Consider the following 21,874-nt stretch of genomic DNA (forward strand, 5'->3'; position numbering starts at 1 on the left):
ACATGCTTTGATACCACTTGTCACGGGGCTAGACTGCTGCTAGTAAGCTCGTGTGGTCTTAGACATTTTCAAGGTCAAAAATCAGCTAAGTGACTCGAACCTTCACTAAGCAAGAATGCTTAGAACGCTGGAAAACCCAAAGGTTATGGGGGAAACAAAGAGAAGGGCGAGCTAAAGGAAGAAGAGAGAATTGAGAGTGAATACTAGTTTGTATTTCTCAATTGAGGTGTGTAAATGAAGAGGGTGAGCCTCCTTTTATAGTTAGAGTCCCCTACAATCAATAGTTGGGATTAAAATACATCAATGGCTAGGATGAGAGCTCTACATTATTTATAACAAGTGGGCAATGAGTTGGCATCACAAGTTGGAATTATCTTTAAGATAATAATTATCCTCCCTCCAAGGTGGATGGGTCAGCTCACTTGGGTCTTCTAAAAGGCCCAAAACGTGGCAAAGATAGTCCCTGATAGCCTTGAATGAATTAAGCTCGGTTATGGGCTGGTTGTCCGTGATAATTTGCACTTAATTTCAATAATTGATATTGCTTAAGTTTTTTTAGACTTTGATATATTGAATTTCATGTGTTACTAAGATGTTTGTTCATTTTTGTTGAAATTCAATTTGTTTAAGTGTCTAAGTTTTGAGCTAAAGTTTTTTGTTTGGAATGCTTTTATTAAGGGGGAGCTTTTGATTTTTCAAATGTTTTAATTATAAAATTTACCACTTACTCTCCATTATTATTTTTGAACCTTAAAGTTGAATTATTTTTTATATAACAAAAAGGGGAGAAGTATGGTTTGAAAATTTTAATTTCAAGAATTAAAAAGGGGGAGCTTTAATGTTTTCCAAAATATGTTTCTTTTTCATTAGATGTTTTATTAAGGGGGAGTTTTGCCAAAAAATGATTTTTTCAAATGTTTTGTTATATAAAAAAGGGGGAGATTGTTGAACCATGTTTTATAATATTTTGTTATAACAAATTAAGGAAAAATGTTTTTGAACTTGATTGAATTTATTCAAAGTTTTCAAAAATAATTCAAAGTCTAATAAACTTGAATTTGAGCAAAAACGTTTTTTCTGTACAAGTAGTATTGATACTGTTCTTACATTATCGATACTATATGAACAGTTCTTATATTGTTCATATGGTACCAATACCAAAGGTAAGAAAGTATTGATACTCGCTAGGTAGTATCGATACTACCAGTGTTTTCCAAATATCTCAAATTCCATAATACAAAATAGGTATCGATACCCCTTAGGGTATCAATACTACTTTACATAGTAGTTTCGATATCATAAGCTTAGTATCGATACCGTCAGGCCCAACGACTAATAACGACTAGTTTTATTTAAATATTACAAAGGTAGTACCGATACTCCCTGTAGGAGTACCAATACACTATGTTCTAGGCAATTTAATTTTGCACGCAATTTGTTCTCCAACGGCTAGAAACAACCACAAACTCATTCCAACATATAAATACAAGTTGAGGACACTTGAAGAAGGTTGAAACACAAATCCAAGCAATCAAAAATAAGAGAAAAGTTTTTTAACTCTTTATTTTATTTTTCTTGTAAAATTTTTTTTTGGGCTTTAATTTTGTAAATACCTTCCATTTAGAGGTTTCTTTGTTTACATTATTTTCCTTTGTATAAAGGTTTTTGGTTTTATCTTAACCAATTGAAAAGATAGGGAGTTTGTAAAGGTTATCTCTTTTTCCTTGAAAAAAAAGAACAAATTAGTTGATTTGTTGGAAAATCCTAAGTGAGGAGCTTAGGTAGTGGATGTAGACTTAGGTTGAGAAAGTCGAACCACTATAAATTATCGTGCAATTTTTTTATCTCTTTTTTACTCCTTACTCCATAAATTATCAAAAATTCAATTCACCCCCTCTTGGCAATATTTTCGGTTGTCCAATTGAACCACTTCGAAATCCTAACAATGACTCTAACATGCTACATCATTATTTTTTAATGGTAGTTGACCACAATGATCACAAAGAAAACGAATTAAAATTTGATGATATGTGTCTATTAAGTCCATTAATTCCATATAATCTCTTGAGATGTATTTTCATTTCCTATAATCTCTTGTTGCCTAGTATTTTCTTCATGCAAAATTTCTCTAATTTCATTCACGAGAAAGCAATTGTCTTCTTTTAATACAGCCAATAAAATTTGATCCGATAAGTTTAAATGAATTTGAAACAAGACATTTTAATCCTAACATTGCTTCTCTTCAAGTGTCAAAGATGACAACATCTTACCGATCTCTTCCAGTGTCTCGTCTAGATTTATTTGTGCAACATCTTGATTTTTTTCCTGCCATAACGGAAATTTGGTGTTACAATTGACAAATAAAATTTTATATATCATTGACGCTATTATCATGATTGAATCAAACCCAAAAACTCTGATATCGGCTTGTAATAATGTAAGGATTATACTAACAAATGTAAAATAATCATAAATTAAAACATCAACATTTTACATGAGAGAAAACCACGAGTATAAGAGGTGAATTTTCACTAACGTAAAAAAAAGAATACTAGATAATTGAAAATTTGACTTTTAATCTTAATTCCTAATATCTATTTATACGGATAATTATTTGATTACAAAGAAAACTTATTTAAAAGAGATCTACTCAAAATAATTTTTTTTACAATTAATCAACATAAAAGAAAAAATATTTTTCTTTCAATCAAAATTGATTTTTTATGTTTTGCAATTATCTCTCAATTTTATGTCTACATTAATTTGTGTCACATAAAACTTGAGTCAAACTTTAACAAATAGATAATGACAATGATCAAAAAGAAAATCAATTAAAAATTCAGTGACTATTTATATAGTTTACTCTATAATTTTTTGAATTCGATACATATAGCTTTTCTCCAACCTGTTACTGGAATATTTTTAAGATGTACAAATTGGTACTTATACTTTTTTTAATTCAAATTGAATTGAACTTTATATCATCATTTAACATCTAAAAAAGATGTAGTAGATCTTAGGTATCAATTATATTTGGAAAACATTAATTTCTTGTGTAAAAGAATGATAAGAGGAAGACTACTGCAAAGTAAACTGTGGTTTACAATTATTGAGCCCCCTATTTACTATAATTGGTTAATGCACTTTGTCACCTTTATTATTGATTCAATGTCGTTATAATCAGCTTAACTTTTTTTAAGCAATAATTGATGCCCTTTGTCACCTTTATTATTGATTCAAATTGAATTGAACTTTATATCATCATTCAATGCACTTTGTCACCTTTATTATTCGATACATTTATCTCTTGTTTAAAAGAATAAAAAATGATAGTGGGAGACGTTAAGTAAGCGCACTTTGTCACCTTTTCATGGTTTTGCATGCTGGATTGTAACTTTGTTTGGCATGGTTGATTAAAGTGCAGAAAAAAAAAATTCAAGTCGCCTTCTATCCCCTCTCCCAAATGGTTTTTGAATAGGGGTAACATGGATTTATTTAACTAGCTTTTCTAACGAAGCCACATTTCCAGGGAATTTTTTATCATTAAATTGAAGTATATTCGGATTTGAGGCATTGGATATTGAAACTGGGATTTTTCCAGAGATTTGGTTTCCCCTATGGAAAAGAACTCAACATATGATTTTTAAGTCAGAATGAAGGGAACCTTGAGTCTTGTTTCAATCCATATCAAATCTTTCAAGATTGAACATTGAGACTGGAATGGATATTTCATTTTGGGCAACGGTAAAAAATGAATCAAAATAAAACAGCCCACCAAACTTAGGTTTTCATGTGATTGATAGCGATTTGCTTTTAGAATCGTTGTTGTCATCTCTTCACCTGCTTCTATGATTTCTTTCAATTCTTTCACACCTGCTAATCGTTGCTTAAGTGTGGCACTTTCTGCATTGATAATTGTTGAAAATTAAATCCACAGAAAGGTGGAATTAAAAAATCCACCAAACATGTTGAAAATGTAGATGGTAAAACTATGCAATTAGTCATTGTACTTTAGGGTATATACAAGATTAGTCCTTAAGCTTCAACTATAAATACCCTAGCTCATTTAGCTTCAAAACCATCCCAAATCACTCTACTTTTATCCCAATACTAGAGAATTTAGAGAGTTTTCTTAAGAGTTGTTTTATCCTTTTTATCAATAGAGAATTATCATTGTTTTCTCCTTGGTGGATCGAGAGAAGTTGTAATTCCTATTTTCTCATACTGAAATTCTTCTACCGTTGTCCGTGGTTTTTATCCTATATTATTTAGGGGTTTTCCACGTAAATTTTGTGTCTTTTTTATCTTTATTTTTATTTTCTCAAATTATCAGTTGCGATTTTACTCTATCCAATAGCCGTCTTCCGCAACAATTGGTATCAGAGCCAGATTTGAGTGTGTAATATCTGCTTATTGTCTTTGTGGTTATCACCAAAAGGTGGATCATCCAACATAAGAAATTAAGAAGGTATTACCCATTCTTTGAAGACTCCAGAGAACAATTCACGATAGTGAAATAGTTGGAACTATCCGTAATAGAAGTTATGACAACGAAATTTGATATTAAAAAATTCAATGGGAGAAATTTCTCATTGTGGAAATTGAAGATGAAGGCTATCCTGAGGAAAGACGGTTGCCTAGCAACTATCAGTGAAAGGCCGGTAGATTTCACAAATGACAATAAATGGATCGAAATGGACGGGAATGATATGGCAAACTTTCATCTAGCATTAGCAGATTAAGTATTGTCAAGCATCGAGGAGAAGAAGACAACTAAGGAGATATATGATCATCTCACCAAATTGTACGAGGCCACAACGTTGCATAATAAAATTTTCCTTAAAAGGAAATTGTACACTCTCCGTATGCCAGAATCTACTTTAGTGACGGAACACTTAAACACACTGAACACTTTTTTTCTCTGCTTACGTCCTTGAGATGTACAATAGGAGAACAAGAACGGGTTGAACTTGTACTTCAAAGTCTGCATGATTCGTATAATCAACTCATCATTAACTTGACAAACAGTAATGTCACCAGTCTAGTCTTCGATGACATTGCAGCTGCTGTTCTATAAGAAGAAAATTGGCGCAATAACAAGGAAGACAGACAAGTAAATCTGCAACAAGCAGAAGCGTTGACAACAATGAGAGGGAGATCAACAGAACGTGGCCAAAGTAGCTGTCACAAATATGGTAGATCGAAGTCGAGAAGAAAAAAGAATTTAAAGTGCTACAACTGTGGAAAGAATGGTCACTTGAAGAAGGATTGTTGGAGTCTAAATAAAAACTTCAATCCACAAGGTAATACCGCAAACACTTCAGATGATGGAGATGCTCTATGTTGTGAAGCGTCAACCACCGTGGAAGGCAGAAAAATATTTACAGATATATGGCTCATTGATTCGGGAGCAACATATCACATGACCTCAAGAAGAGAATGATTTCATCATTATGAACTTGTCTCAGGAGGATCTGTGTATAGTTGCAATGATCATGCCTTAGAGATCGTTGGTGTGGGGACCATCAAATTGAAGATGTATGATGGAACAATTAAAGTTGTTCAAGATGTACGGCACGTGAAAGACCTGAAGAAAAATTTATTATCCTACAGATTGTTGGATAATAATGCAAGCAAAATTAAAACACGAAAAGGAATCATGAAGGTGTTCCATGGAGCGCTTGTGGTGATGAAAGGTGAAAATATAGCAGCAAACTTGTACATGCTGAAGAGAGAGACTTTGGTAGAAGCAGAAGCCTCTGTTGCCTCATGTAGTTTATATTCTGCAATGTTATGGCATCAGAAACTTGGACATATGTCAGAATAAGGAATGAAAGTCCTTGTGGAGCAAAAGCTACTTCCAGGCTTAACAAATGTATCACTTACTTTGTGTGAGCATTTCATAACAAGTAAGCAGCAGCAGTTAAAATTCAACACATCAAATTCTAGAGTCAAAAGTGTTCTGGAATTAGTTCACTATAACGTATGGCAAGCACCAGTTACATCCCTAGGTGGAGCAAAATACTTTGTCTCATTTATTGATGACTACTCCAGGAGATGTTAGGTGTACCCTATTAAGAAGAAGTCAGATGTGTTTTCAACTTTCAAAAACTTCAAAGCACGGGTAGAACTTGATTCTGGAAATAAGATCAAGTGTTTCAGAACAAATAATGAAAGAGAATACACAAACAAAGAATTTGATGACTTTTGCATGAAAGAATGCATCAAAAGACAGTTCACAGTGGCAAACACTTCTCAACAAAATGGAGTGGCAGAGCGGATGAACAAAACCTTGTTAGAAAGAACAAGAGCAATGTTGAGGGATGCAGGCCTAGAAAAATCATTCTGGGCAGAAGCAGTTAATACCGCCTGTTATTTGGTGAATCGAGCTCCATCAACTACAATAGAGCTGAAGACACCAATGGAGATATGGACTGGTAAACCAACTAATTATCCAAACCTCCATGTATTTGGAAGTACTGTGTACGTGATGTACAACTCCCAAGAAATTTCAAAGCTAGATCTAAAACTTAGGAAATGGAAATTCTTGGGGTATGCTAATAGTGTAAAGGGGTAACGCTTGTGGGATCCCACTACCCGCAAAGTGATCATTAACAGGGATGTTATCTTTGTAGAAGATAAGCTACAAAGAAAAGAAGAAGATGGTAGCGCTGAAAAGTCAGAGACTACACAGATACATATGGAAAAGGAGTTTGAACAAGGAGATTCTTCTGAAGCAGAACCATCACATGATGAACAAGAACCAGAGAGTTATGAAGCTCCAACAACTAGTCAATCAGATCGTGTGAGAAGACGTTCCAATTGGCACTCAGATTATGTTATAGAAGGTAATATTGCATATTGCCTTTTAACAGAGGATGGTGAGCCATCAACATACCAGCAGATAATAAACAGCTCAGATGCTTCACTGTGGATGATGGCGATGCAAGAAGAAATCGAAGCTCTTCATAAAAATAATACATGGGACCTTGTGCCACTACCACAAGAAAGGAAGTCAATTGGTAACAAACGAGTCTTCAAAATCAAGCGAAATGGTGACGATCAAGTTGAGAGGTATCGTGCAAGACTGGTGGTCAAAGGATATGCTCAAAAAGAAGGTATTGATTTCAATGAAATATTTTCTCCTGTGGTTCGACTAACAACAGTTCAAGTATTTTTGGCAATGTGTGCTACATTGAACTTACATCTAGAGCAGCTAGATGTTAAAACAGCTTTTCTTCACGGAAATCTTGAAGAAGATATTTACATGCTCCAGCCTGAAGGTTTTGAAGAAAAAGAAAAGAAGAACTTGGTTTGCAGGTTGAACAAATCTCTGTATGGTCTAAAGCAGGTGATGAGGTATTGGTATAAGAGATTTGATTCCTTTATTATGTGCATTGGATACAACAGATGTGAATGGCATGTTGGTTACAGGACCCGACAAAGATCATATTAAAGAATTGAAGGCACAACTGGCTAGGGAATTTGAAATGAAGGACTTGGGATCAGTAAACAAGATTCTGGGGATGCAAATTCATCGAGACAGAAGTAATAGGAAGATTTGGCTTTCATAAAAGAATTACTTGAAAAAGATCTTATCACGATTCAACATGAAAGATAGTAAGCCAATTTCTACCCCTATTCCTATTAACTTCAAATTATCCTCCAGTATGAGTCCTAGCAGTGAAGAAGAGAGTATGGAGATGTCTCGAGTACCGTATCCAGCAGCAGTGGGAAGTTTAATGTTCGCTATGATATGCACAAGACTAGACATTGCACAAGCAGTGGGAGTGGTTAGTTGGTACATGGCGAATCCAGGCAAAGAGCATTGGAATACAGTAAAGAGGATCCTTAGATACATCAAAAGGACCTCAAATGCTGCATTATGTTACGAAAAATCAAACTTACTTATCAATAGGTATGTCGATTCTGACTATGCAGGGGATTTGGATAAAAGCAAATCTACTACAGGATATGTGTTCAAAGTTGTTGGTGGAGCTATAAGTTGTGTTTCAAAATTACAGTCTGTTGTGGCTACATCCACAACAGAGGCAGAATATGTAGCATCTACACAAGCCAGTAAAGAAGCAATTTGGTTGAAGATGCTATTAAAGGAGCTTGGGCACAATCAAAAGTATGTCTCTCTGTTTTGTGACAGTCAAAGCACCTTGCATCTAGCAAGGAATCCATCATTTCATTCATGGACAAAGCACATACGAGTTCAGTACCATTTTATTGAAAAGGTGAAAGAAGGGATAGTGGATATGCAGAAAATCCATACCAAAGATAACATAGCAGATTTTATGATGAAGGCGATTGACACCCGTCGTTTTGATGTCAAATAAATTCCTTATTCTCAATCAATAAATAAAGGAAATACATAGTAAAGAGAAATAAGGGTCGATTCCACAGGGACTTAGAAAATTATAAATTTCTGTCTGATTTATTTATGCCAGGCGTGAAACAGTAAAAATGGGGGAAATTTTCGTAAAAAGATATTAAAATAATAAAAGCGATTAAAAAAATAAAAGTAATTAAAGTAAAAATAAGAATATGAAGATTGTGAATAAATTCGGTAAAAGTAGCCTCAAGCTTCGCTTTGACTTAATTTCCTTATGATCATCGAATAAGATTTTCTCTTCGGGATTCACGTCGGTTACTTTGTCAACAAGGGCTATCCCCGTGACTCTATCTTGTATACCGAATACCCAAGGCAATCTTTGATTCCGGCTTTGATAATTGATTCTAACGACATCAATTGTCGTAGATCAAATACCATTTAAGTTCTTGGCGTCCGACTCGGATTATTGTTTCTATAACTGTCAATTTCGATCTCAATTTCCTCTTGGCGAAACTATCTCGCTAAGTGTGTTCCCAGGAAGTCGAATTGCTTTCTATAAGCCGAATCTTCCTCCCACACATTTAATCGCAACAACCTCTTGACCAAAGTCAATATTTGATTTTGAAAACTGTTTTGATTTTGAAAAATAAGCGCAGAGATTGAGAGAGATATTCCGAAGATATTAAGGGACCGTTTCAATTCTCTCGTTGGAATTGAATCATCGCGACAGCTCTCGGCTTTTGAAAAGTTTAGCTAAGCATGAAAAAAGTCATACTTAGCATTTTGAAAACAAAGCTTGAAAATAAAAGAAAAAGGGAAAAACTTGAAAAGTAAAAAGAGAAAACTTTAATAAAACTAGAGAGAAAAGAAGAATGTATTCCGAATGATGAGTTTAGGCTTACCCCAAGTGGGTATTTAATGCCTCTCAAAGCCTAAAGGATAAGCAAAGTAAATAAATAAATAAATAATACAAAAGATAATTGTTTTTAAATTTAAATTCAAACTTAAACTAGTCTCCTAATGCAACTCTACTCGTCAATCTTCCAGAAGGCGTGCGGATGAAGTCTTCTAGAAACCGTCGTTGACTGGACCTTCTAGAAACAGCCACGTCAGACCGCATCGTGCCCAGAGTCGTGCCCATGTCTCTAGCCGTGACCAAATAATAAAAAAATGCAGAATTCGCCCGTTTTATCACTAATTCTGGAAAGTAAGGACCTGCACGAAAATAGGCATAACACAACCAAATCAGCAGCAATAACTCCACAAAATCGAAGAAATAACGAGCAAAGATTAACGATTTTGAGCACTCATCAACGATCAATGCTGATAAATTTACTTGGTGTCGATCCTCTTGTGGCCTGTTAAAAACATAAGCAACATGATGGTACAAGGTGGAAAGAATGGTGTTAAGATATGATTATTTCAATCAAATCTTCAAGTGGGAGATTGTTAAAAATTAAATCCACCGAAAGGTGGAATTAAAAAATCCACCGAAAATAGGATTGAAAACAAATCCACCAAACATGTTGAAAATGTGGATGGTAAAACTATGTAATTAGTCATTGTACTTTAGGGTATTTACAAGATTAGTCCTTAAGCTTCAACTATAAATACCCTAGCTCATTTAGCTTCAAAACCATCCCAAATCATTCTAGCTTTCTCCCAATACTAGAGAATTTAGAGAGTTTTCTTAAGAGTTGTTTTCTCTTTTTTATCAAGAGATAATTATCATTGTTTTCTCATTGGTGGATCGAGAGAAGTTGTAATTCCTATTTTCTCATAGTAAAATTCTTCTATCATTGCCCTTGATTTTTACCCTATATTATTTAGGGGTTTTCCATATAAATTTTGTGTCTTCTTTATCTTTATTTTTATTTTCTCAAATTATCAGTTGTGATTTTGCTCTATCTGATAGTCGTCTTCCACAACAATATTTTGGTAAACTAAGTATTTAGTCATTTCTTGTTAAAGAAATGGTAGTGGGAGATGAAGTAAACGTAGTTTGCCACAACTTTCTACATTGATTTCACACCATGCAATTGAAGGATTTCCTGTATCTTAAACTTTGAAATCAAAATCAAACATTGTTCTTTAGAGTATGATTTTATGACAATCTAGTTGTTTATGATGGGAAGATAAAAAAATATTTATACAAATTACACTGACATATTATTGTGGAAAATGGAAACATTATATTTATTCTCTTTCTCAAGCAGAATGCGAACAAAAGAGCACACCAAGCACTATGTTGGACCTAAGCCTCTCAAGTTCATCCATACAATACCCCAGATACCTGAAACTTAAGAAACAATGATTTATCTCAACGTATTGTAGTACCTGATCTCCCATTGTACATAAATGATGTTGGAATATGCATCGTTTATGGGCGTAAATTACCAGGAAAAAAGATGTATGAGAAATTTTCTATTATGATATTATCTCTCTTCAATCGGTTCATATTTTCTGACGTTGATAGCTATTGAGCTTCTGAGAGTTTAACAAATCAACAGTATATTCATCAAGGAGAAGTGAAATACATGCTGCTTACAAGCACAATATTAATACACAGCTTTACAAGCAGTTAACCCTAACAAACTATCTAACTACCCTTAACAGATTAACAGTCCTTTAACTGTTGCTGACTCAGCTTATACACTCGGCTACATACACCTCTAATATTCTTCCTGCATCTTCACCTTCCTTCATCTTGACACAACACACACTTTGTCGTAAAATTCCTCAAACGCTCCTTTCGACAATGGCTTGGTGAATCCATCAGGCACTTGATGTGCAGCTGGAATGTAATTGACACAAAGTTGCCCAACTACCACCTTTAGAAAATGAAAATCTAATTCAACGTGTTTGGATTGTGCATGATATAAGGAGTTAGCACTCATAGCTACTGCACTCGTATTGTCACACCAGACAATTGATTTCCCATGTTGCTGAACACCAAGATCAGTTAATAATGTACTAATCTATGTAACATCAGTTGCATCATCATCAATGCTTTTGTACTCAGCTTCCATAGTTGACCTGGACACTAACCTTTGCTTCTTCGAGCTCCACGCAACAAGGCATTTACCAATAAAAACATCATATCCTGATACTGACTTGTGATCATCCAGGTGTGCTCCCCAATCTACATATGCAAAGGATGAAACCAATACCCTAGTCTCAGTTAGCGAGAATAACAACCCATAATTCACCGTTCCTACTAGATATCTAAGAATCCTCTTTACTGCAGCAAGATGAGTCACTCGTGGTGCTTGCATGAACTGAGCAACTTTCCCAACACTCAACGACAAATCAGGCCGAGTGTGACACAGGTAAAGTAATGGGCCAAGAATGCTCCTTTATTCACTTACATTCTCAAGCAACTCTCTTTCCTCACGAGACAGTTTGCAAGACAGAGTCATAGTATAAAACACACAACTGCGGTTTTCATACCAACATTCTCTAGTAATTATAACGCAAACTTCTTTTGACTAAGAACGAGCGAAGTGTCACCCCGCAAAACTTCAATCCCTAGGAAGTAACTCAAAGTCCCCAAATCTTTGAGAGAAAACTTGTCTTGTAACATAGCAACAACTTAATTAATTCCATGTGAAGACCCTCTTATGATCAATATGTCATCAACATACACTAATAGATATACTCGATCAATACCATTATCTTTAAAAAACATAGACGAATCTGCTCAAGTGACATGAAACCCTATCTCTAACAAAGCCTCTTTTAGTTTGGAGTGCCAGTTACGAGTTGATTGTTTTAACCCATAGAAAGCCTTCTGCAGTTTGCACACCAGATGAGAGCTATCATCAGCCATCTGTTCAAAACTCGGTGGTATTGTGTTTCTGAAAAGGTCGAAGATGAGGAAAGCAAAGGCACCCAAAGACCTTGAGTGCTTTGTAATATGGTTCCCTTCCAAACAACTTCTCAAAAGGAGAGAGTGGTTGTAACACCTTTGTTGGCAATTTATTAACAAGACTAACTGCAGTAACAATAGCATAATACCAAAACTTTATGGTCATCGAAGCTTGTGATAAAAGAACAAGATCCAATTCAACCAAGTGTCGATGTCATCGTTCAACAATACCATTTTGCTCGGAGGTATGAGGACATGTCATTCGATGAACAATTCCAGACTTGGCCAAAATATCAGAGAATGTTCAAAACTCCCCACTCCAATCATTTTGAACTGCTTTGATAGGGAGTCCAAACTGTGTGTTCACCTTTTTTTGAAACAACTGAAAAAAGCTACAATAGCTTGGGACTTTGTTCGGAGTAAATAAAGCCACATGTGACTAGTGAAAGCATTAACAAACGATATATAATATCGAAAGCCATTAGAAGAAACATGTGAAGGTCTCTATAAGTTAGTATGAACAAGCTGAAAATGAGCATTATATTCATTAGGAGATTGAACAAATGGTAGTTTGTGACTCTTGCCTATATGACAAGCAGAACACATTTTATTTACATCTGAAGAAAGCATTACATCAACAAGCTTTACTGCTTTATTCAACGTGTCAAATGAAGGATGACCCAAGCGCCTATGCCATAACTCATCAACTGGCAAGGACTTTGTAGAAACATTGACATCTCTCTTCACTGCTGCACAATTCTTCACAAAGGAATATAAGCCACCTGCTTCTTCACCATTCAACAAGATTTGCCCAGTAGTCTTATCACGCACATAACACTTCTTGGCATGAAACTCAAGGAAAACATTGTTGTCCCTAGCAAGCTTTGAGACCGAGGGAAGGTTTTTAGTTATTTGAGGGACATGTAATAAGTCATTTAGTAATAAAACACAAGAGGAAGAAGTCATAATAGAGCTGTCAACCATATCAATATCAAGTGATATTCCATTACCTACAAAGAGTTTACATGGATCAAGGAACTCAGATTAATTCACCATATTAGATGCATCTAGAGTGACATGGTGTGTGGCTTCTAAATCCACCACCCATCAATCAGCAGCAGTAGTGACCACATTTTCCTGAGGTCGAGCATTAAGAGAAGCATCCGAACATCCTTTAGAGCAGCAGTCACAACTTTGACTTCCTTTACCAGAAGTATAGCGCATATTAGCAGAACTTTCTTTGGATTGGCCATAACTATCGGATGCCACACAAGTAAATTCTTCATCATATTGATGCCAACATCGATCAACTAAGTGGCCAAGTTTGCCACAGAGCTGACACTGTAACCTCGTTTGCCCACGCTCCCTTCCACTATTCCTCATACCTGGTCCATTAGAAGAATGATTTGACCAAGAGTCTTTACGGTTGTGAACATTAGATGATCCACGAACCATATTACCCTGGGCAAGATTAGCACTAACCGGCAACATGTCATTTTGTTCATCAAATCCAGCCAACTGTGACTCAACATCCATTAATATCATGTAGATGTTATCCAGTGACAACGTTTCCTTCATGGTCGCTATAACTTCCATGAATGGTTGGTATTCACGCGGTAACCCTTTCAAAATTGTAACAATATGCTCAACATGAGAGATCGCACTTCCACAAGATGCAAGTGCATCACTTACCTCCTTCACCCGAGTGAGATAGGTGCACATGCTGTCATTACCCTTCTTCAAAGAATGAAGCTTGTAGTGAAGATTCATTAATGTTGTTGTAGATCTGCTTGCAAAGAACTGTAACACTATTTTCCATACTGCTGCAGCAGTTTCTACTCCCACAAAATGAGGAAGAATATAAGGGCTGATGGTCGATAACAGCCAAGAAGAAACAACACTATCTTGTGCAAAAAATTCTTCATAGGCTTCATTAATACGTTCCTCACCATCATCATCAAGCACAGTCTCCGGTGGAGGCAGCATGGCACCAGTCAAGAGTCGTTCAAGACGGTGACTGCGAATCGTCAACAAGATCTGCCGCTTCCATAGCAAAAAAATTATCTCATCAAGAATAATGTTGACCTTCGTTTTTGAGAACCCTTTCGCACATCCAAGCGAAATATCCATAGCAAGCAACAAAGAAGCGAGACTGGAGCAAGCAGCGAAAGCTTAACTCACTCACCCAGAACCAACGACGATTGATACCATATTGAGCTACTGAGAATTTAACAAATCAACAATATATTCATCAAAGAGAAGTGAAGCACATGTTGCTTACAAGCACCATATTAATACACAACTTTACAAGCAGTTAACCCTAACAAACTATCTAACCACCCTTAACAGATTAACAGTCCTTTAACTGCTGCTGACTCAGCTTATACACTTGACTACATACACCTCTAATAATAGTCATGTGGCTACCAATTCCATATGGATCCCACTATTGGCTATATAAGAAGTGCGCTTGTTATAACTAGAGTGCAATATTTTGAACTCTGTTATTATACCATTCTAGTTGGTTCAAGTTTATAGCCTTGGATTATACTATAGGCTGGAGAGCAATATCAAAATTGACTATCATTTGCAGAGGAAGCTCGACTGATAAAGGTGTTCAGGATTATTCCATCTGATATATTTGATTTATTGTCTTGTTGACTCGGATAAAAATAATTTGGTATTTTTTAAAAGAATTCAGATTGAATATCGGTCCACTAATTTCACAGGTTAGAAGGTCAAGTCACTGGTTGAGACCCTGTCCTGAGTGTAATTACATGATCATGACACTAAAGAAGAATTATATAATTAAAGATGATCCACCAACAAAACTGTTAAGAAATTGTGCATGACTTAGAACGACGCGTTGATGGAAGATTTTCAACGGTTGTCCTTATTATTATTTGCTAAGAATAAATTCATAATTTTTGAATTTTGCTCGTTTTGGTATCTCGATGGTTAAGTGTTTAAGCTCAACATTAAAACATCGTATTTTAGGATTTTATTTATGAAATTGATCGATTTTCTTTAAAAAAAAATTTCATGGACGACATCTTTTGACAGTCGTCAATCATCCTTTCTAATGTAACTGGTACCGAGACGTTCCATTTTCTCTCATCGTTCTTCTTCTTAGTTTAGTTTTCTCAAATCAATAAAACTCAAACTAAAGCTTAGACCTTATCTTAGTTAGATATGCAATCTCCACCGTTGATTAGTCTGTACTTCTCCACCTCTCCACCGTTTGGATTTGGAAAATAATACTTTGGCAACAACATATCAAAGGGAGTCCCTATTAAAAGATATACCAAAGAACCTGCAGAGAAATTGTGCATGAGTTAGAACGATATGTTGGCAGAAGATTTTCAATGGTTGTCCTTATCATCGATGTTGTTATTATTTGCTAAGCATATATCTTTAATTTTAAAATTTTTCTCATTTTGATCACTTGACGATCAAGTGGGCAATATCTGTGGAATAATGTGTTCAAAAAAAAAATTTGTTCAGATGATGCAGTCGAAGGATTATTTGCCCATCTGGGGCGAATGCTACAGTTTTTCATAGGTCACCATGTCTTCCAAACGACCTATGTTGGTCGTCATGTGCTCCGAACAACGATTACCTAAATTTCCCTAAGTAACAAATATTACCTACATCGGTAATTTGGCTCTCATGCGATTACCTTAATTTCCCTAAGTAACAACGATTACCTATATCGGTAATTATGCTTTTTAACTACGCTGAAATGGAGGTCGCCATGTATGCCGGGCGACCTTATAGGTCGATCCCGGCGACCAAACTGGCGAGATTGTTAGTTACTTTAGGGTTTCGGGTAAAAACCTAATTACCGATATAGGTAATGCAGCAGCTCACCACAGCTCGCAGGGACGACATGGCGACCTCCTTGTAGATTTCACCCTATCTCAGCAATTAATTGTTATAACGCATTATCTCATGAATTTTTTTTCCAACAACATTATCTCGTTGATTTTGCCCCATCAAGTGTTTAATATTGACACTAAAATATTGTGTTTTGGGTTTTTCCATTTATGAAATTGACCTAAATCTTTAACTTTTTTCTCATGCACGACATCCTTCTTTATTATCTTTTGACAGTAGTTGATCATCATTTCTAATATAATTGGTATAAAAACATCCCTTTATCAAATCCATCGAATTGAAACAATTTCTTAATTGGTGAGATTGATTTGTATTTGAGTGTTATTCATCAACAAGAATTAGAGTTCAATATAAGTAGTTTTGGAACTCATGCATGGACTCTTCCCAACACGTCATTCATGGCCTTACGAATTGATTATTAAAGTCTATGGGAAGAGTTGCAGGAAAATTGATTCTGATATAGAAGTAAAGAAGAAGAAGAAGAAGAAGAAGAAGAAGACAAATTGAAAGCAATTTGACGGGCACTCTGAATACCCTTGCATGAATGGCTTTTCCTGTGATCACTTTGGAGACCATGTTAATTGTTTGTTTTCCAATTAATCTTGTACCAATAAAAACTGTGTTGAAGGACTTTTCTTTGATTGTGAATCCTTTTACTAAACAAGAGTTATATGCCATTTATAATAGTTCTGCGTCGTGTAGGACATCTCCTATTGTACAAAGATGATGCTGGAATATTCATCCATAAATTACCATGAATTCATTGCCTTGTATCCTAGCAAAACATTATGAAATCCGAAAAAATTTTGTAGACCTTAACAACAATATATTTAGATTGCCTTGTGTCTTTGCAAGTGTTCTTTCAAAGCCTGAACTATTGGTGATGAAGACAAGTTACCATGAAGAGAATGATTATCATCTTTATCATGCTCTCAACTATTTTAGTTGCAATTACAGGCTTAATTTTGTACATTTCAAAAGGAAAATTGTAGAGGGAGATTCTAATTCCCCGTTAAGCAGTCCAACCTAAAAATATTCAATAGTAGGTGAGGAGAGAGATCCAATTAAATTTACAAGAAACCCAATAATTATAATAGATTGTGGGATAATACAACTTTTGTTTTTTTGATAATTCAAAAATTTATTACCTAAAATAACAAAGTTGCTACAACCAATCAAACAACAAAAGAAACTATTAACAGTCAAGAAACAAAAATGATTGGTTAAGTTATATTCCAAGCATTTCATAGAGTAAGATTAATACTATCAAGTCTATTAATGGATTTGTCCCTTAGAAGAATGGCTACGACATCCTTGATATCTTTGAGCAAGGCTTCAACATTTCTTTGACGTCCCGAGAATATTCTGCAATTACGTTCTTACCACAGAGAATAAGTGAAAGCAGACCATGCAAGCTTCAATATGATAGTGATAAATGACTTCCCTTTCCAAGAATAACATGCCCGAGCTATAAAATCATCCCAAGACGTGTTAGAGGTATTCATACCATTAAGCTGCAGAATAGAGCTCCAGAATAGAGCTCCAGAGATCGGCTGCCAAAGGGCAGTGGGAGAAGAGATGGTCCCGTGACTCTTAGAAGGAGTTGCAATTGACACAAATACCTTCAAAACAGATTCTCATTTGTTGGAGGCGATCTCTGGTAGGAAGACGATCGAGGAGAGCCATCCAAGCAATCAGACTGTGTTTGGGAACATGCAATGAGAACCAGATTAACCGATGCCAAGGAACCTTCGCTCTTGCGTCTGAGTTATTTCCCAAATATCTTTTGTCTGCAAAAGACCAGCAGTGAGGAGTGGGAAAGCAACAGTTCTCAGTTTAAATATCCGTTTAATGCTCCAGCTTATAATTGCTCCAGCTTGAAAAAGCGAGAAATCTTAGTTCTTAAGGAAGGGAAACTTCACAAAGTTTCATTCTCTTTTCTCTTTCCTTCTCCTAACCATATTAGCATCATGAGGTATCGATCTACTTCACACACACAAAATGATAGATTAATACAAACTACTCTGACAAATTATTGGTGAAAAACTGGAACAACTCCTTGTTTGTTTTCTTTCTCAGAGCAGAATGATAACAAAAGAGAACAGCTAGCACTTCTCCAGACCTAATCCTCTCAAGTCCATCCATACGGCACCTTAGATACCTGCAACTTATGAAACAAGGTTTTATTTAAGCACCACATTTCCTCAGAAACGTAATGTAAATGTGGCTTAAGTGATTACATGATCGAGTATTTTGCCAAGATAAGAAGACATTATAACCTGATGATTCAGCAGCATAGGAAGTTTGAATCCCACGATGGAATCGAGTTGGACGAAGAAGCTTGTCCCTAGCAGAACAAAGCTTGGTAACAACATCATTCATGCCCATCCGCTCACTCGGTGATTCAGTGGAACAAGTGAGACCTATTTCGAATATCAAATTCAAGCATTGAAGACCGTTATTTCCCAGGCAGTTTTCGTTGAGAGTGATGTCTGCAACTGTTCTTCCTCTCATACTCTCTTGAAGAAGGATGGGATCTATAATCTCAATCATTCGATGCGGGAAAGTTTCTGAAACAAAGTTATGAAGACTTGAACCTTCTTTGAACATTTCATCAGTTGGTCTTTTCCCTGTAAACATCTCTAGTAAGAGGATGCCATAACTATACACATCACCTTTTGTTGACGGTTCATTTCCCATGCCATATTCTACAATTAGTTCAACATAGTTTACATATACAAATAATTGTAGAGGAAAATACTCTGAATAACTGCTAAATAAATGAATACAATGTAATTACCTGGTGGAGCATAACCAAAGGTTCCTCTTAATCCAAGGGAGCTTGCATGATTAGCAGGATGATTAAGCCTCTCTGCCGAAATAATTTTTGCTAAGCCAAAGTCACTTATATGGCCAACCATTTTGTCATCGAGTAAAATATTGCTTGGTTTGAGGTCACAATGAATGATTGACGTTTCACAATGATGGTGTAGATATTCGAGTGCATGAGCAACATCTATGGCCACATTAACTCTTTGAAAGAAATTCAAGTTCCGCATTGTCTCTGGTTCATTCATGGTGATAGATTGATGCAGCCAGTCCTCCAAGCTTCCCTTTTTGCATGAACTCAAAAACCAAGGCTTTAAAATCATTGCCTTTGTAATCGACCCCCGAAACGGCTGTTAGTACCTTGACAAGATTTCGATGTCGAAGGTTCTTCAAGGCCTCACATTCAATTAAGAAACTCCTCGATGCTCCACGATTCAGAAGATTAAGCACCTTTACTGCAATAGATACACCACTCTCTTCGAGAATTCCTTTGTACACATAACCAAAATTTCCCGAACCAACCAAATTATGTGTGGCAAATCCATCAGTAGCCCTTAGGAGACTTTGGTATGATAACTGCAAAAGTGAATTTTCTGCACAAGTTGATGTTGGATTTTGCTCTTTCTTCTTTCTCAACCACAAGAAGAGGAGACAAGTGAAAACCAAAGTCACTCCTAAAACCACAATAATAATTTTAATTTTCAATTTAAGGGAAATGTTTGATGATTTTTTCAAGTCGCATTTTGATAAGTGTAACTCAGGAATGCCTCCACAAAGCTTATTGTTTCCCTCAACGAACGTAGCACTTGCATTCTTAAAGACTCCTTCACTTGGTAACACTCCTTCAAAATCATTGAAAGAGAGGTTTAAATACTTTAATGACTCAAAGTTCACAAGAAATTCTGGAATCTCACCCGAAAGATTATTGTGAGATATATCCAATGCCTCAAGGCCTCTCAATGAACTCAAAGATGATGGAATGAACCCTTCAAACGAATTTCCTTTCAAGAACAACTTCACTAGACTTATGCAGCTACCAAGGCTGTTTGGAAGAATGCCAGATAACCTGTTTTCAGAGACATCCAATTGACCTAGATTTCTCAGTTTTTCTACTTCAACAGGAAGCTTACCACTCAAATAGTTTGATGACAAGTCTAGTAAAATGGTCAAGGATGAGACTCCAAATACTTCCCGAGGTATTGGTCCACTAAGATTGTTATCAGAAAGATCCAAATATTGCAACATTTTACACTTGCCTAGACTTAAAGGAATGTTGTCTTGAAGATTGTTAAGATATAAAACAAGTCTAATTAACATTGTTAAATTTCCAATAGAACGAGGAATAGTCCCAGACAGAGAATTAGTGTCACCGTGAAAGAGTGTCAGCTTCTGAAGCCTCCCAATATCAAAGGGAATGGGGCCTGATAAATGATTTCCTGAAACACCTAGCACCTCCAAATTGATGAGATTTCCAATCCCACTCGGTATTCTTCCCACTATTTTGTTCTTCTCTATTACTAATTGTAAAAGGGTTGTAGAAAAATTGCTAATGCATTTGGGAAATACCCCTCCAAAATTATTTAAGCCTAACCACAGAATTTCTAGTTTGGTTTTATTGACTAAACTGCAGACAAATCTCAAGTCACCTTCTCTCCCGTGTCCCAGAGGGTTATTGTATAAGGAAAATCTGTACAATTTATCCAGCTTTTCTAATGAAGGCACATTTCCACTGAGTCTATTATCATCAAGTAGAAGTATTTTCAGATTTGAGGCATTGAATATTGAAACTGGGATTTGTCCATAGATTTGGTTGGATCCTATGGAAAAGGTCTCAACATATGGCATAATGATTTCTAAGTCAGAGTGAAGAGTACCTCGAATATTGTTGACACCAATATCAAATTTTCTAAGATTGGAGAGATTGAACATTGAGACTGGAATAGTACCAGATATTTCATTTCCCGCTGCAATGAAATATGAAAGATTTGTCAGCCTTCCAAGAGCTTCAGGTATAATCCCACTTAACGCGTTTAAACTCAAAGAAAGTTTCTCTAGGGATGATATGTTCCCTAATGAAGGTGGGATACTCCCTCTCAAACTGTTGTTGTAAACGCCAAAGACTTTCAGGTTTGACAAGAGACCCAGCGAAGCAGGTATTTCTCCTGTTAGTTGGTTGCCTCTCATGTCAACCCATGTAAGCTTAGAACAAGCTGATAAATTGGAAGGAATTTTACCACTGATGGAGTTATTCACCAGTTCTAATATTTCCAGTCTTTTTAAAAGACCAATTTCTTGAGGAATCTCGTTGTAGAAGCTGTTTCCCACTAGATTCAACTCCATAATGAAGCTCAAGTTTCCAATGTAGGGTGATAAAGATCCTAAGAGTTTGAGGAATTGCAGTTCCAATTTGGTGACTCTCTGATGCTTGTGACCGCATGTAATTCCACGCCACTTGCAGAAGTGGATGGAACTATTCCAAGACTCCAAAATATTGAGCTGATCACCTGCTATCTTGGACTTGAACTGGAGTAAAGCTTGTTGATCAGTGTCATTTCCTCTAACTATAGGGCTTGCTGTTGCTATATTAAGACCCTGCAAGTTGAAGCATGAGAGAAGAATTATAGCTTCAATGTAAACAAGGAAAAAAGAGATGGACGCTTCAGATTGCTTTTTTGTTAGCTCCATCGAACTGAAACAATTTCGCAGTTGGTGAGATTGATTTGTATTTGAGAGTGTTTGATTCATCAACAAGAATTAGACTTCAATATAAGTAGTTTTGGAATTCATGGACTCTTCCCACCATGTCATGCATGGTCATACCAAATAAAAGAATTCACACTAATTTTTCCTGTTGTAATTTATACGCTAGGATTATTCTTTCCAAATTGATTATAAAAAGTTGATGGGAAGAACTGCAGGAAAATTGATTCTGATATCAG

General features: G+C 35.8%; 1 protein-coding gene across 1 annotated transcript; it reads right to left on the reverse strand.

Annotated features, from left to right (window-relative positions):
- Positions 1 to 18,983: 18,983 nt before the first annotated feature.
- LOC120115519 (probable LRR receptor-like serine/threonine-protein kinase At3g47570) lies at positions 18,984 to 21,275 on the reverse strand. Its single transcript, XM_039136210.1, has 2 exons — positions 19,296 to 21,275; positions 18,984 to 19,214 (listed from the first exon to the last, which is right to left on the reverse strand). The coding sequence occupies exons 1-2, from the start codon at positions 21,273 to 21,275 to the stop codon at positions 19,176 to 19,178; spliced, it is 2,019 nt and encodes a 672-aa protein (XP_038992141.1). The 3' UTR covers positions 18,984 to 19,175.
- Positions 21,276 to 21,874: the final 599 nt, after the last annotated feature.

This window comes from Hibiscus syriacus, unplaced genomic scaffold (assembly GCF_006381635.1).
Source record: "Hibiscus syriacus cultivar Baekdansim isolate YM2019G1 unplaced genomic scaffold, ASM638163v2 tig00110264_pilon, whole genome shotgun sequence".
NCBI classification, from domain to species: Eukaryota; Viridiplantae; Streptophyta; class Magnoliopsida; order Malvales; family Malvaceae; genus Hibiscus; species Hibiscus syriacus.

What these genes read in the sequence shown, in the direction of transcription:
- LOC120115519 (XM_039136210.1), bottom strand. Translation starts at nt 21,275, where the DNA reads ATGGAGTTGAATCTAGTGGGAAACAGCTTCTACAACGAGATTCCTCAA. An exon ending in GACATCGAAATCTTGTCAAG is followed by an intron (nt 19,215 to 19,295) that starts GTACTAACAGCC and finishes CAAAAAGGGAAG; the next exon opens with CTTGGAGGACTGGCTGCATC.